General features: G+C 40.3%; 3 protein-coding genes across 3 annotated transcripts; 1 reads left to right on the top strand and 2 right to left on the bottom strand.

Annotated features, from left to right (window-relative positions):
* Nucleotides 1-1,035: 1,035 nt before the first annotated feature.
* On the bottom strand, nucleotides 1,036-1,824 carry LOC122073718. The gene is made up of 2 exons (XM_042638342.1): nucleotides 1,650-1,824; nucleotides 1,036-1,517 (listed from the first exon to the last, which is right to left on the bottom strand). The coding sequence occupies exons 1-2, from the start codon at nucleotides 1,822-1,824 to the stop codon at nucleotides 1,036-1,038; spliced, it is 657 nt and encodes a 218-aa protein (XP_042494276.1).
* Nucleotides 1,825-8,403: 6,579 nt separating this feature from the next.
* On the bottom strand, nucleotides 8,404-10,028 carry LOC122072759 (UPF0481 protein At3g47200-like). The gene has a single exon (XM_042637159.1). It carries the CDS (start codon nucleotides 10,016-10,018, stop codon nucleotides 8,510-8,512), a length of 1,509 nt encoding a protein of 502 aa, XP_042493093.1. The 5' UTR covers nucleotides 10,019-10,028; the 3' UTR covers nucleotides 8,404-8,509.
* A 2,794-nt stretch (nucleotides 10,029-12,822) lies between these two features.
* Nucleotides 12,823-13,365, top strand: LOC122073717 (RING-H2 finger protein ATL2-like). Its single transcript, XM_042638341.1, has one exon. It carries the CDS (start codon nucleotides 12,823-12,825, stop codon nucleotides 13,363-13,365), a length of 543 nt encoding a protein of 180 aa, XP_042494275.1.
* The last annotated feature ends 1,951 nt before the right edge of the window (nucleotides 13,366-15,316 follow it).

Below are 15,316 nucleotides of genomic sequence, written 5' to 3'. Positions count from 1 at the left end.
CATGAAAATAGAGAGAACATCAGATTTGAGAGCAATTGGGTAAAACCATGTGTATCTACTAAAATCATCAACAAACAACACATAATAGCGAAATTTTTCATGAGAAACTTCAGGGGCAGCACCCCACAAGTCACAATGTATAAGCTCTAATGGAATAGTGCTAACAGAAAAAGAAGGCTGAAATGGGAGCCGATGGCTCTTTGAGAGCTGACAAGCATCACAAAGAACATTTTTATTCGATTTATTTGAAACAGACAAACCAGATTGACGAAGAACTGTAGCCACTACTCTGGATGATGGATGTCCTAGCCAGTGATGCCAGTGAGTGGCTAGAACATGAGTGCTTGTTAATGCAACCGAGGATGTGGAAGATGAGAGAGACATCGGCAGAGGATACAACCCATTTTCACTCAGGCCTCTGTATAAGGTCCTCCCCTGTTGATCATTTATGAGGAAATAATGAGCATGAAATTCAAAGTAGATATTATTTTCCAATGCAAAACGATGCACGGATAAAAGATTACGATGCACAGAGGGAACACAAAGAATGTTGGAAGCATCAAAGGTATTGGAAGAAGAATTAAATTGAGAAAAACCAGTATGTGTAATTGGCAAACCTTGCCCATTCCCTACAATAATTTGTTCAGGACCAGAATATGGTTGGCTAATAGTAAGGTTTCTAAGATCTGCGGTAAGATGGTTGTTAGATCCGGAGTCAAGCAACCAAGAAGAAAAGGAAGAACATAGTGATCTAAATGAATATGCATAAGGGGTAGGGGTACCGAGAAAGGCATGATTGAAGCGTTGCGGACAGGTAGAGGCAGTGTGTCCATTGGTGTTGCAGATTGGGCAGCAATCTCGTGTCTGGTTCATGAATGAAGGTGAGGGTGGGCATTCAGCCATTGTGAAGTTGTTGTTGCCATGATATGATGATCCAGAAGCCTGATAGGGACGAGGCAAACCAGAATATTGAGGAGAACTGTTGGATCTGTAGGATTGATGAGGCATAGGGCCTTGAAACTGTTGTTGTTGGAACTAATAGCCATTGGATCGAGATTGACCCCCTCGATTATGAAAGCCACGACCACGGAATCTAGATCGAGATCGAGTTCCAGCAGATCGGTAACCTCGTTGATTCATAGAACTTGCAGAGGCAACATTTTTAGTTGATATGTGCAGCGAACCATATGGTGAAATGGAGCGCAGAAAACTCTCATGACTTATGAGTAATCCGCTAAGCTCAACAAAGGATATTGGCTCATGACGAAGACGAATAGAAGTTGCAAAATCTCGATAATCAGCTCTGAGACCGCGAAGAGTCACAAGGACAAGATCTTCATCGGCAATCGGTTGATCAATTGCAGCAAGAGTATCTGCAATGGAACGAATTGATAAAAGATAGTCTGTGACTGAGTCAGTATTCTTCTGAACACGAGAAAGACAATCTTTCAGATCAAGAACGCGTGTGCGTGATGATGGCTCAAAGACATTAGCGAGTGTCATCCAAGCTGCACAAGCTGTAGTTGAACTGACAACATGAGAGATTGTTGCTTCCGATAATGACGAGATGATCCAACTCAGTATGAGTTGGTCTTGTCTATCCTAAATAATGTCATTTGGATCTGTCGACGATGGTCTCGGAAATGAACCATCAACATATCCGAGAAGATTGTATCCTCTCAGAAGAGGAACGAATTGAGCTCGCCACAACATATAGTTGGTAGATGTGAGCTTCAACGACAATTGTGGAGAAACATTCGGAGCAATTAGAGCCGATGATGGAGTAGTTTCAGAGGACGTATCAGTGACCGACGGCGACGCCATGAAAACTTCAACGAAGAACTCAAGAAATGAAAAAAAGAAACAAATCAAGAAACGAAAGAAGAAAAGGAAGAAAATCAAGAAATGAAAGAAGGAAAGGAAGCTCGTTAGAGCGGAAAGGCTACTGATACCATGAAGAAACAAAATATCTTCTCATTTCTTACAGATTGCAGAATACATATTTATACATTTCTTATAAAGGAATGACATTAGAATAATAGACTCTAAGTGACTCTAATTGACCACGTGGACTATAACTGAATCTTTAACTGTTCACATGGGGAGATGATAGCCTAAGGTGGCTTATCTCTATCAATCCAATCTACTTGGACTTCTAGGCCTTAGCTTCAGGTGCATCCGCATTGGCCAATTCTCCCTCCATCCCCTCTGCAAAGTGGGTTGTGGTTTTTACTCACTTATAGTGTGTGTTGGGGCCTGCTTGCTCTCCAGTGCCTGTCCTTGTGAGGCTTGTAGGTTTCCTTTTGTTTTATATATATTTTTTTCTTGATAATAAAATTGATTTAACAAAAAAAAAAAAAAAAAAAAAAAAAAATAGGAGAAGGGGAGGTGGCAGTTAGTTTCCTTTAAAAAAATGTAGATAAATACATAGTGGTGGTGGACTGACATATTTTTTTTCCCCCTTTAATAATATATTAAAATTTTCAAAAAACAACAACTAACTAGTTTGTTGTATTTTAAAATATTTTCATCTTATATAAAATAAAAAAAAAATGATGCAATTAGTAGAGGTAAAATGACTTTTGGACTGCAAATTAGCCTAATTTGATGATCAAAACCATCTACCATATGTATTAAGAGAACATAGGAAACTAATTTATGTGGAGGAGTGTGAGGGTTAGCTATGACCAGAAAAACAATAGTGTTTATCTTGTTAATGCTTCTATGTGTGTTCCCATTGGTTCATGTGTTAGTGCAAGGGTCTTGCTCCTGAACGTAGAATTCTGAGCGGCCCGAGTGTATGTCTTGGTTACCTTCTGATTTTTTTGTTTTAAACTTTTAAAGAAATTGCTTTTCTAGAATTGATCATAAAAGTATTATTAAATTGTACATAAAAAAAAAATGACAGCATTTACCTAAATTTGGAAAAAAAAGTTTCAATTTTTTCCTTTGATGTTGTTCCTAAAAAATGATATTTTAATTAGTAATACAATTATTGCCACACAAGGTGAGCATTACACCCATCCTATAATTGATTTATTTTCTTTTTCTTTTTTATTTATTTTTGGTACGAATTGACTTATTTTAATCAATCATAACTGAATAAAATTTTGTTTTCATGTATAACTAAAAATATCTAGAGCACCCAAAGGGGGTCCACACCATGCTAGGACTTTAGGATATGTGATTCAGTCTTGAATTTGAAATTAGCAGGTGACAGAATTCAATTTTAAAATTACCACATTTTCTTTGTAGGTGGAAGAACCAAAAAACTAGGTGGGTAGTGGTGCATGTCGAGAAGCTTTGTCGCATTTTCTAGGATGTCCATTATTGGGGTAAGACTCAATTATCTCCCATGTGCCATTTAAAAACAGAGAAAATATTGTTCAAATTGCCCGAATCATTCGCCCCCAATCCCGCACACACTCTCTCTTCTTATAGGTCAATTAGGATGGCAGCTCAAAGGTAATTGGGGCGGTGTCCCAACTCAAGGAAGGGTGATTTAGAGAAGAATGTGAGAACCATTTTCGTGCTGATTGATTTATACAGATGAAATCTAAATCAATCAGAGAATTGATTGTTGGGTGAATGCCATCTGTGCGGATCAGCCTGGCGCAAGAATGGTTTTAGTATGAGGACTTGATCTGCTCTTTCTGAAGAAGGGGATCAAAGAAGGGGTGAGAATATAGGATGTCTAACATCTGTTGGGATTGAATTCCTCTACGGCGCAACAAGGTGTCTGGAGCGCATCAACAGCTAGAAACGCTTAGGCATAAAGCCTAAGGTGGTCACACGCAACCTAAAGCATTTTTGAACACTAGATGCGGGCCAAATGCCCAGTTACACCATAGAGGATCCAAGTCCCTTCAATTGAGGGAGAGAATCAAACAAACGGCCTCTCCCTAGGACATAGGCCAGCACTCTACTACATACTCATTGCATCTGTCTAGCACCGGAGAGGATTTTCATGCTTCTACTATGCTGCTACCTTTCTCTCTCCTCCTTAACATGTTCTCTCTTCTCCCTGTGTGTGGGCCCTCTGTATAAAACCTTAAAAGACTCTTCTATGCTCATCCCCATGACTTGGCCGGATTCTATCCCACACGCTTAGGGTAGTGTGTGGATCCCCTCAAAGAAAAAGAAAGGGAAGACTTCTAGGAAGAAGGGTTCAACTGGGGATGAGATGATCAAGTTCCTCTCTTGAAGAAAGAAAGGAGGATGTTTCCTTCCATGGTTATCTCATAAGCACTCATATAATTAGCACACGCACACCTCCACACGCACTAAATAGTACTTAATTTCTTATTCAAATTGTCAGCTTATTCTTGTTCTTGAACTTCACACTCGCCTTTTCCAGATCTGACGCACACTGGATGGCTGGTACCCTGCTTTCATCTTTCATCAGTAAAGAATTAGGATCTTCCTGATCAAGAGGATCATCCCCTAGGCCTAGGCACAATAGGCCGCATGCAGCTGGTACAAAATCCAAACCACACGACTTATTGCTCTTATTCTTTTCACCGTAATTATAAGTCTCCGGCGGAGGCGGCGGTGGTTGCTGTATAAAAATGTTTGGGAGTTCTAGTTGGATGAGGAACTTTCATACAAAATCAAGCAAATGCTTTGGTTTGTCTGCTGCTGCTGGTGGTTGTAATTTTTGAATCTCATGACAGGAGTAATTGATTTTGTCGTTCTTGCGCAGCTTAATCATAGGCAAAAGCAGGTAGTTGAACAGAAGGCCATAGGGGGTCCATATTTCAGCTGCTGCTGCTTCTTGAGAATCACCATCATCCTCATTAATGAATACTTTGTATAATGCTGCAAGAACAAAGATTGGAAACTAATTTTCAAGCAAAAGCAAGTATAGTGTAACTAAGTAGTTCCACTTCCACATCGCATCCGATGAAGTTTTGCCCCCCTTGTATTCTTTGCAGTGTAGTAGTAGTAGTAGCTCAAGTATGAAACAACCATCCACCACCATCATCATCACAAACATGTTTCTTTCAATTTTATTCACATCATCTGGGTAACATTGGTAAGCTCTTTCTTCCAAATTTCTCATAGCTTCAACATAACAATCAAACAAGGTTGGTTTTCGGTCCAGAAACTTTTTGAAGTAGCTCATCTTACGTGATTCCATGGGTAGTAAGTGTTGCTGACCATGATAGAAAGGGCCAATGGAGACTGTATGAGGTATGTAGGCTTCTGGGTTTTCATTCATCATGTCTTAGGTACTCTGTACATACCGTAATCCGATGGCCAGGAAGGCACCTTTTGTAGCTTTTGTTCTATTAAGAATTTCACTGCACAACTCTTTTCTTCTTCTTTGGCATGGTTAGAAGAAGAAGAAGATGTCATTATTAATGGTTGGTGATCCATAAGTACTAGGTCTCCACCCCCACCACCACCAACAATCTGATCTTGCGTATCAACAACGTATGAAGCCTCTCCTCCATCATCCATCTCTTCTAGCTATTTCAGTAGTATGATCATTATCTAGCATCGATGGGCCATTAATGTAATTCAAAAATTAGAAGAGAGATCGATCAGTGGCTCAAAGATCATTATCGCATCTATGTGATCTTTCATTTAATTTCACATAGTATTGTGTTTTAAGGCTAGCAATTATAAGAAGAAGTTTGTGATATTGGATTGGCATATGCTGTGCTTTTCTTTCTAGCGGGCATACCTGGAGATGGTAGTGTTGGTGTACGATGTCTTGTATTCCATCACAGTTTAACCTAAAGAGTATTGGTGCAGTGCCTTGACAGGAAGGATGGTGGTCCCGCTAGTTGGTTAGCGGGCCGTGGGGGTTGCAGGGGGGCAGGAGGCCCCCCTGCATAGCCGGGGGTGTAGGGGGTCGCAGCCCCCTGTTCGAATTTTTTATTTGAGGGCAATTGTGTACTTTTCGGATTATGGTTTTTTGCTATATATTTGTAGCGAGGGTTTCTTTCTTTGTAATGCAAGCAATACTGAGAGGTGTGAAGACGAGCGCTGTAACCCTATTCTCCATTGATAGTGAAGCAGAATCTCATCTCATCGGGGACGTAGGCAACCTTACCGAACCTCTTAAAATCTGTGTACGTTGTTTGTTCTTGTTTTTCTATTATCTTCTGCATCGTTTTAGAGTTGCGTTTCTAAAGGTAGATGTTTGTTCCGTTTCTAAAGGTAGATGTTTGTTCCGTTCTGTGGTTCATGGAGCTTGCTTGAGGGAGGGAAAATCATCTCCAAGTGAGAGCACTGAAAAGGAGTTAGCGGATGAGCTCAGAGCTAAGGTATGCCATGACATCATGTTTTCAATATTTGTTGCTGGATACTGACTACTGCAGTTTGTTTAGTGGTTCCCACACTTTATAACTTTGTCAGTTCATGTGAAACTAATTAGAGACAGTTTTAGCTTGAAGCTGCAATTACTTTTCATGAAGTCGGGAAGTATAATTCTGTCTCTTTGTAAGTGGTTAAAATGATGAAAGATTTGCAAGTTCCCCCTCTCCCCCAACAAAGGAATAAGAAATATTCATATCTTCCTAACCATTGCTTATGACACTGAATGGTGAGTTTCTTCATTAGTCTTTGATTCAAATTCGCATGCAGCACAAATATGGAAATCATGCACCCATATCCCCTTATTTCATGGAACAAACAATCTAGGAAGTGGTGTCTCTTCAAAGAGTTCTGATGCTTGGAAAATGGTGGAGCTATTAAAACACTTAATAGCATAGGTTGTGTAATAAATTACTAGATTGCAGCTCCAGATTGTCAAAAAATAACCAAATCAAGGGATACACTATTTCCAAATATATTTGTTTGCCTTCCTTGGATGATGAAGATTGAGTTATACCATAATGATCCATCTGTCGACAGCAAAAATTGTTCGGAATATGCAGGTTTCCTTAAGGTGATTTTGATACATATGTTACACAGATGAGATAACCTCATATTTGGGGAGGAGAACTGATGTAGGGGATTTCCTAGACAACTAGGGTCCTTACAAGAGTGACTCAATTAGGGTAAGACAAGCTTAAGAGGGGGTCTTGAGATTAGGTTGGGAATTAGATATGCTCAAAAAAACAAGATTCAACATGTAATAAATAAAGACAAATCAACATGTAACCAAGAGAAATATCAATCTAAGCGGAAAAGCACATAAAAACTTACTTAAGCTTCAAGTGGGGACATGAAGGGAACAAACGTCATGCGAATGCTAGGTTTGGCACAAATCAATCTAGAGACCAAATCAGATATGCAAACAATCAATGTCCTCTAGCAACTAACTAAAATAGAAAATCAGTAAGGGTTTTGGAGATATAACAGTGAAGAAAAAACTTAAAACAGTAGGTAAAATAGGTATAAATGAAGGGGCAGGGGTTGGTTTCAATGATAATGGACTGCAAACATATAATAGTGGATTAATAGAGGTGAGGAGTTTAGTTTAATTACTTACCTGTCCACTGTCCAAACAGAGAAGAGAAGAAGAAATCAAAGTCTACTGAGATTAAGGATTGTTGTCCAGGTTGAATGTTGTAGAAGAAAACCATCCGGAATTATTGCAGCTCTTGTTTGCTTGAAGGGAGAACAACATCTATTGACAATAATACGGAAAACAAAGTGCAATAGCCAGTTTTTGATTGCTTGAAGAAGAGGCAGCAGTATCCTTACCAGTAGTGCAGGGAAACAATAGTGCTTTGATCGATCCTTGACTGCTTGAGGGAAGAGCACCTGTCTTCAAGAATAATACCAGAAAAACAGAGAGACTGCAATATTAAGAGGAAGAAACCGAGAAAGAGAAAGGAGGCGAGAAAGAGAGGAACCGAGAGAGAGAAAAAGACAGAGATTAACGAGAGAGAGAGAGAATTAGAGAGGGAGAGGGGAATCGTTGGGGGTTGGAGAGTTTTCCAATTTGGACAAACTTTCAAAGTTCTCATTCATTCATTAACTCCATCGTGGCCTAGGCCATTACAAAAATATAAAACTTAGTTACTAAAAATAAAAAAGAACCAATTGGAAAGTAAATAAAGACTTTATAAAAACTAGCAAGTTTTCTAATTAATTAAAAGACTAATAAGGAAAAGAATATTCTAAAAATAAGCAACTAAACTAACAACTAATGGGGCCCACAAGATTTTCTGAAATCTGGAAAGAGATAGGGACTCGATCTAGCACTGGAAAGGTTGGATCGAGCCTCCTTTTCCTCCTCCTTTCTATTCTTTCAGCCATAAAGATAGTTGTTTCTTCTTCTTCTTGCGTCTGTACACCTTGATATCCCCATCAAGAACCTGAGCTGCTTATGTCCTCACATATGCTACATTCAAATGTAAAAAATCTTTCTTAATTGTTATTCTTGGTTATTCTAGTGAGCCTAAAAAGAATTATAATATTAGATTTACAAGAGTTGTGGGATACTTGAAAAATAATTTTAGATTGTAGATTACAAGAAATAACTGAAAATACAATGAATGTACTTTTTTTGTCCACACAAATACACACACACACACACACAGAGTAAAAACTAATGATGATAATAAGCTAAGGCAGAATAAATGGTCTGTGTGACCGTCAAGCCAAGGAGAATTATAGCAGCAACAATTGATATGAATGTCCATGGATTACTAAAATAGTTACGCATCAAGCTTGCCTTCCATTTGTGGCATCGTATATTGTAATACTCCTCCAATTTACGGCGTACAGGGACTGTATAATAAAGAGGTACCGCAATATCTTTAAGAAGATTGTTAAATAATCGAGCCACCTCAGTTGGGTCGCCGAGCATGGTCACAATAATTCCATTCTTCTGCAACAATTCTACATCCTCTCGAGAATCGATGAGACCATCCATGAAGTCTGCATATTCTGTAATATCACTATAGTAGTCATCAGTGTATTGCTCGTAAGCGACTAGGTTTCGAAGGATAAGCTCTCCTCCATGGCCAATTACTATAGCTGGGATTTTCAAAACTCCATTTTCGAATTTTATGTCTGATAAGCTTGTCGCATCCTTGTTCTTCTCAAACTTGACACTAGCCTTCTTGAGATCTGTGGCACACCGGACACGTTCGTGAATATCTTTCATTATCAGTAAAGAATTATCTTCCTCTGTATGATCCCTTAGGCACAATTGGGGGGCGCATGCTGCCAGCAAGTACAAACACTTTTTCTTTTCACCTTTAGTCTCCCACGGCTGCCTAAAACTGTTTGTAGAGGGTGGTGGGATGAGGAATCGTCTTACAAAATCAAGCAAATGCTTTGGCTTGTCTTTTGGGGGTTTTGATTGCTGAATGTAAGCACGAAAGCGGTAATTGGATGCGTCCTCATCGCCGAGGAGCATACTTAAAATACTAGGTACAAAACAAGAAAAAATGAGACCATAGAGTTGGGTCCATGTATGTTCAACTGCTGCGGCTTGTTGATGAGACGAATCGCCCCCAAAAATGAATACTCTGTATAATGCCTCTAGAACAAACATTGGAAGCTGGTTTTCAAGCAAAATTAGATCCAGTGTAACCAGATAAACCCACTTGTAATTAGACGTAGCTTCAAAGAATGAGTATGAATATAAGAGCTCAAGTATAAAACAACCATCCACCACCATCATCAACACAAAGTTGTCTCTTTCATCAACTTTCAAATCTGGATAACATTGGTAGGCTCTTTCTTCCAAACCTCTTACGGCTTTAACGTAATCAGACAAGGCTGCTCCTTGAGGTTTTTTTCGGTCTAAAAACATTTTGAAATAGTGCATCTTACGTGCTTCTGTGGGTTGTAAGTGTTGTTGACCATGATGGAAAGGGCCAATGGAGACCATGTGAGGTATGTAGGCTTCTGGCTTTTCATCCGCCAAGGTCTTAGGTACTCGGTATATACTACAATCTGTTGGCGAGGAAGGCACCTTGTCTAGTTTTTGTTCTATTAATTCCACCACGTGATCAACTTGAGGAGGACTTTCTTGTTCCTTTTTGGCAGCGCGAGAAGAAGCTCCACAAACAATAATCTCTTCTTGGATATCAATACCATGGGCCATTATATTTCAGAGTCACTAGCTACTACCAGTACCATGAGCCATTGTATTGTATTTCAACAAGAAAGAGAGATCAGTACCAGTTAATTAAATGCTTCAAAAAGAGAAAAAGTAGATTGTGGATCAGGTTCTCGTAGGAGAACCATTCTCGTACGGTCTGATATATATAGATGGAATCCATCACAACGTTTTTTCTTGGGTGAATTCCATCTATGCGGATGGTTCTCATACGAGGACCTGATCCACTTTTGAAAAAGTAGAAGGAAGAAACTTTTTAGACTACTAGAAATATATCAAATCCATGAAAATGTTTTCTGGGGAGTGAGGCCCTTGTGTTTAGACACATGGGCAGAAATGATTGCTCCGCCTCATATGAAATGTAAAGTGATACCCCTATAAATATTTTCTTGTGCGTTTCTATTGACCTCTACATACTCACGGGCCACGTTCTCTCACAGAAAACATTTCCCCTTTCTTCTATGAAAAAGGGTGATCGAGCACATAACAAGGGAAGCGTTTTAAATTTTCAAACAAAATATTTAGAGTGGAATGACCAATTACATTAATCAATTCCAAGTTTTAAAACCTTGCTTGATAAGATATATATATATATATATATATATATCTATATAAACCTCCTCTCCTCTTGTCTTGATCCCCTTTCTTATAGATTTTATAGAAGAGACTGCCAATGGAAATTAACAGTGGAATGAATAATAGCTGTGTTGGTGGAGATCAGAAAGTCCAAAATCTAATGAAATCGAGAACCATCTTATTACCCAATCAACCCTTTGTAATTACTGATTTGAAGGTGAAGTGAACTACCCATTTTTGCCTCCATGAATCCTCAACCGTTGAAACACTTGGGCTTTTTGATTATATATATTGCAATCTTGTTATGTTCAAAGAGAATCTTAATTTACCTAAACTGAGTTGAATATGGAACAAAATAACGTTGGCTTCTAAGCCCCATCCAGAAACAAAATGAAATAAAGGGGAAGTAGGAGAAACCATACCTTGAAGACCTGATCCGTCGGTTATTTTCAAGTTGCAGGTTTTGTAGACCCTGCAGATCTCCAATTCAGTAAGCTTGTTTAAAGATCAAGACTGGTAGGTATGAGATATAGCAAGAGAGGGATATCCCTCCAAATTTCAGCTCAACTGACCTCAAATTTTACAAGACAAGGAACGGGGAATTTGAATTGAAGAAGAATGGTTCTAGTTTTTCAATTTATTTATTTATTTTTCTGAAGAATGAATGTGCATGGCATGTCGAGAAGCTTGTCCCCATTTGTAGGATATCCATTATTGGGTTAAGACTTAATTATCTCCCATGTGCCATTTAAGAACGGAGAAAATAATGTTCAAATTGCCCGCATAATTCGCCCCCAATCTCTCACCCACTTCTTTTTTTTGTCAACTAATATGGCAGCCCAAAGGTAGTTGGGATAGCGACCCAACTCAAAGAAGGTTGACCTAGGAAAGGAGAATAAATTTTTTTTTTTGTTAATGATGGGTATCCAGGCCTTTGGTCTGACTAGTCTAATGGATCCATATTGATCTCACAACCATATGGATCGGGTCATACCGGGATTGAATGAGAATCATTCAATTTTCATTGAAAGTAGTGAAGAACACTAAATAACAGGTGTGAGTGGCCCAATGTACGTCTAGTGGGAGTCGAATTTAAGATATCTAAATTTATGACTCGTACCAAGTTCGTTGCTCACCATCTGTGCTAAGGGAGGGGAACAAACTAACAAAGGAGTGGAAATACAGAAAGTCTAGCATCTGTTGACAGGGAGAGTCAAATAAGCGACCTCTCCCTAGGACTTATGCTAGCAATCTACTAAATGCTCACTGCACTCCATCCAGCGTTGGAGAGGATTTTCATGCCTCTACTACGCTGCTACCTTTCTCTCACCTCTAAACATGCTCTCTCTTCTCCTTTTGTGTGGGCCCTCTATATAAAACCTTAAAAGACTCTCTTCTGTTCTTATCCCCATGACTTGGCAGGATTCCATCCCACACGCTTAGGGTAGTGTGTGGATCCCCTTAAAGAAAAAAAAGGGAAGACTTCTATGAAGAAGGGTTCAACTGAGGATGAAGATGATCAAGTCCCTCTCTTGAAGAAATAAAGGAGGATGTTTGTAGAAACGCAACCCTAAAACGATGCAGAAGATAATGGAAAAACAAAACAAACGATGCACACGGATTTTACGAGGTTCGGCAAGGTTGCCTACGTCCCCGGTGAGATGAAATCCTGCTTCACTATCAATGGAGAATAGGGTTACAGCACTCGTCCTCACACCTCTCAGTATTGTTTGCATTACAGAGAAAGAAACCCTCGCTACAAATATATAGCGAAAAAACCCTAATCCGGATTAAACTACAATTTCCCTCAAATAAAAAATTCTAGCGGGGGGCTGCGCCCCCTACACCCCCTGCTATACAGGGGGGCCTCCTGCCCCCCTTGCAATCCCCATGGCCCGCTAACCGGCTAGCGGGACCGCCGTCCTGCCTGTCTAGATGCTGCACCAGTACTCCTTGGATTAAACTGCGAGGGAATACAAGACATCATACACCAACAATGTTTCCTTCCTTGGTTATCTCACAAGCACTCATATAATCAGCACAAGCACACCTCCACACGCACTCGATAGTACTTTCTTATTCCAATTTGCAGTTAGCTCCTAATTCCTTCACAACATATCAGAAACTCAAATGGACCTGAGAGACCTATAGAGACCCTCCAAAACAACCCACCATTCTTTTTTCTTTTGTGGTTCTTTATATCTACTTTTTCCATGGCTTCTGATGATTATGATTCAAGTTTCTACTTGGTTAATGATGATGGTGATGATGTGTGGTACCATTCCATTAGTAAACTCATTGCCTTAGTCGCTCTGGTTCTAACTGTCATCTTAATCTATTTCTATGCGTGGAGTACTTACAGACGTCACAGAAGAGAAGCTGCTCAACCATCCATTGATAATGGAGTCTCAACACAAGTGGTGGTGCACTCTCGCCGCCCACTGCCCGTCGGCAAGGTTCTCCATCCATCCGTCATTGCTTCACTACCCACCTTCGTCTACAAAGCAGCCCACCACCTCCAAAGCAGCACTGACACAGTAGAATGTGCAGTTTGCTTGAGCAACTTAGAGGAAGGAGATATGGGAAGGCTAATACCTACTTGCAAGCATATGTTACACTTACAATGCATCAATATGTCGCTGAGCTCTCACTCTACATGCCCCATCTGCCGTTCTACTATACGAGAAGCCTCAAGCATTGCTCAGAATAATGAGATGAAATTGGATTTATTTAGCCCCGCAACAGAAAGTGCATAGGCTACATCTGAAGATGCCTACGTGATTACCATAGATGGGCGGGGGCAGCAAACAGATGGGGTTTAACTTTGAAGATGTAGATAGTCATGACCAGTAATAATTTGTACAAACATCTCTCTCTGTATTTCTTTCAAATTAGTACAATACATAGTATAAATGACAACAGATAAGTTATCAAAACGCAACCGCCGGCGGTGGTGGTGGTGGTGGTGGTTTTAACGATGGATATTAACTTGATCATTAATTTTCCAGGATTTTTGGGTCACGTAAACCCCTCCCCAGAAAAAAAAAAAAAAGTAGGTTGATCTTCCCCGGTTGAGGTGCAACTAGTTATGTGAATCATTTGGGTGACGTAGGTGAGATAACAGTCTGATCTCTAGACTAATTTTATTGCACTTTCCTTATCTATGTAGAAAATTTGACCCTTTTAACGAACTACTGGTCCCCCGCTGGTGGCCGGTGAGAGTGCAAAAAATCAATGCTTACTGTCTTCAGGAAACTCTGTGGATGGAGCAAGCAGAGGCCACAGGTTTTGGATCAGCTCCTCTCTTTAGTGCCTATCACCCGTATCTTGTCCATAATTACCTGGAAAATGGATCAACTGCTCATATGATCACCTAGTTATACGAATCAATATCCAACATCTGTTCTTTTTTATTTCTAAATATACCCTTCTTTATCCCTGTCATGGCAGAAAGTGGACAGATTTTGGAGGCTGACTCGTACGACTAGGTGATCGTACGACTAACGGATCCTGTCTCGATTACCTAGGCGAGCACCACATGATAAGAAGATGATCCAATGGTTATTGGCGCCTCGTTCTCCAAGAATTTATCAATGTCTTGTTTTCGACGTCTTTCTCAAATCGTTGGATCATCACCATATCATGTGTCGCTTGCCTAGATAACTATGAATCAACCTCAGCGATGGGATGGACGCTAAAGAGAGGAGCGAGAGAGGTTCCTGAATAATTCCTAAGTTTCCTTTCCAAGGGAGGAAAAGTCTGTTTGGGGCATGGGGATCTCATTGCCCTTTCCCCTGTTTTTTCCTCCCAACTTTATTTTCATGGTATATACCTTATTATTCTCAGCATTACTAAACTCTTAGATGTGTAATCAGCATATCCTCTCATTTAAAAATTAGGGAAGTCCCGAGTCTCTCTCTGTCCCAACCCCTTGGAAAAGGTACCCCTAGCCCCTCCCTATCTAGTTCGCCCATGAGTCTATCTAGGGGTGTCAACCGGTCGGGCCGGTCTGGTTTCGGTCGGGCTTAATCGGGCTTGAAGACTTTCAAAGGCTGCACCGTGTTCACCCATTTAACTAATCAGGCTTAGTTATTGAGGGTATGGTACACTTTATATTCGGTCGGTCGGCCTCGGGCTATAATCGGGCTACCTTAATTGGGCTTTAGTTGGGCCTTAACCGGGCTACGAACATGTTTAATGTTAAACGGGCTCTCTTTGAAATGTGCTCTTATATTCCAGCCCACTCATGCAATCCCAAAAAAATGACAATAAATCAATAAATGATACCAAATATAACCATTATTTAAAATGTGAACATGTCTTTACTTTTTAGTTTTTACTCTTTAATTTGGGGGGTAAAATAGGTATTCTACAATCATTAAAGGGTCGGGTCAGGCCGGTGCACAATAGGCTGGTCTCCGTCGGGTGTTATTCGGTCGGGCGTCCGGCGGCCCAAGTAGCAAAACCGTGACCGACCGTTTGTAAACGGGCCGGGCTCAAGCCTGACATATTTAATAAACGGGCTGGGCTGGGCTGGGCCGGACTATAAACGGTCTGTCCCGATCGATTTAGTCGGGTCGGGCCACGAATTGACACCCCTAAGTCTGTCCAACACATCTGGAGCATGTTGCACGCCAATTCCCTCCCCACTTTGCTCCTTAAAAATTAGAGTAATGATTGTCTGCCATGGGTACGGTGGTACGACGA

This window comes from Macadamia integrifolia, chromosome 3 (assembly GCF_013358625.1).
Source record: "Macadamia integrifolia cultivar HAES 741 chromosome 3, SCU_Mint_v3, whole genome shotgun sequence".
NCBI classification, from domain to species: domain Eukaryota; kingdom Viridiplantae; phylum Streptophyta; class Magnoliopsida; order Proteales; family Proteaceae; genus Macadamia; species Macadamia integrifolia.
Note: the sequence above shows the minus strand (reverse complement) of the source record. Positions and strands in the feature narration are given on the sequence as shown.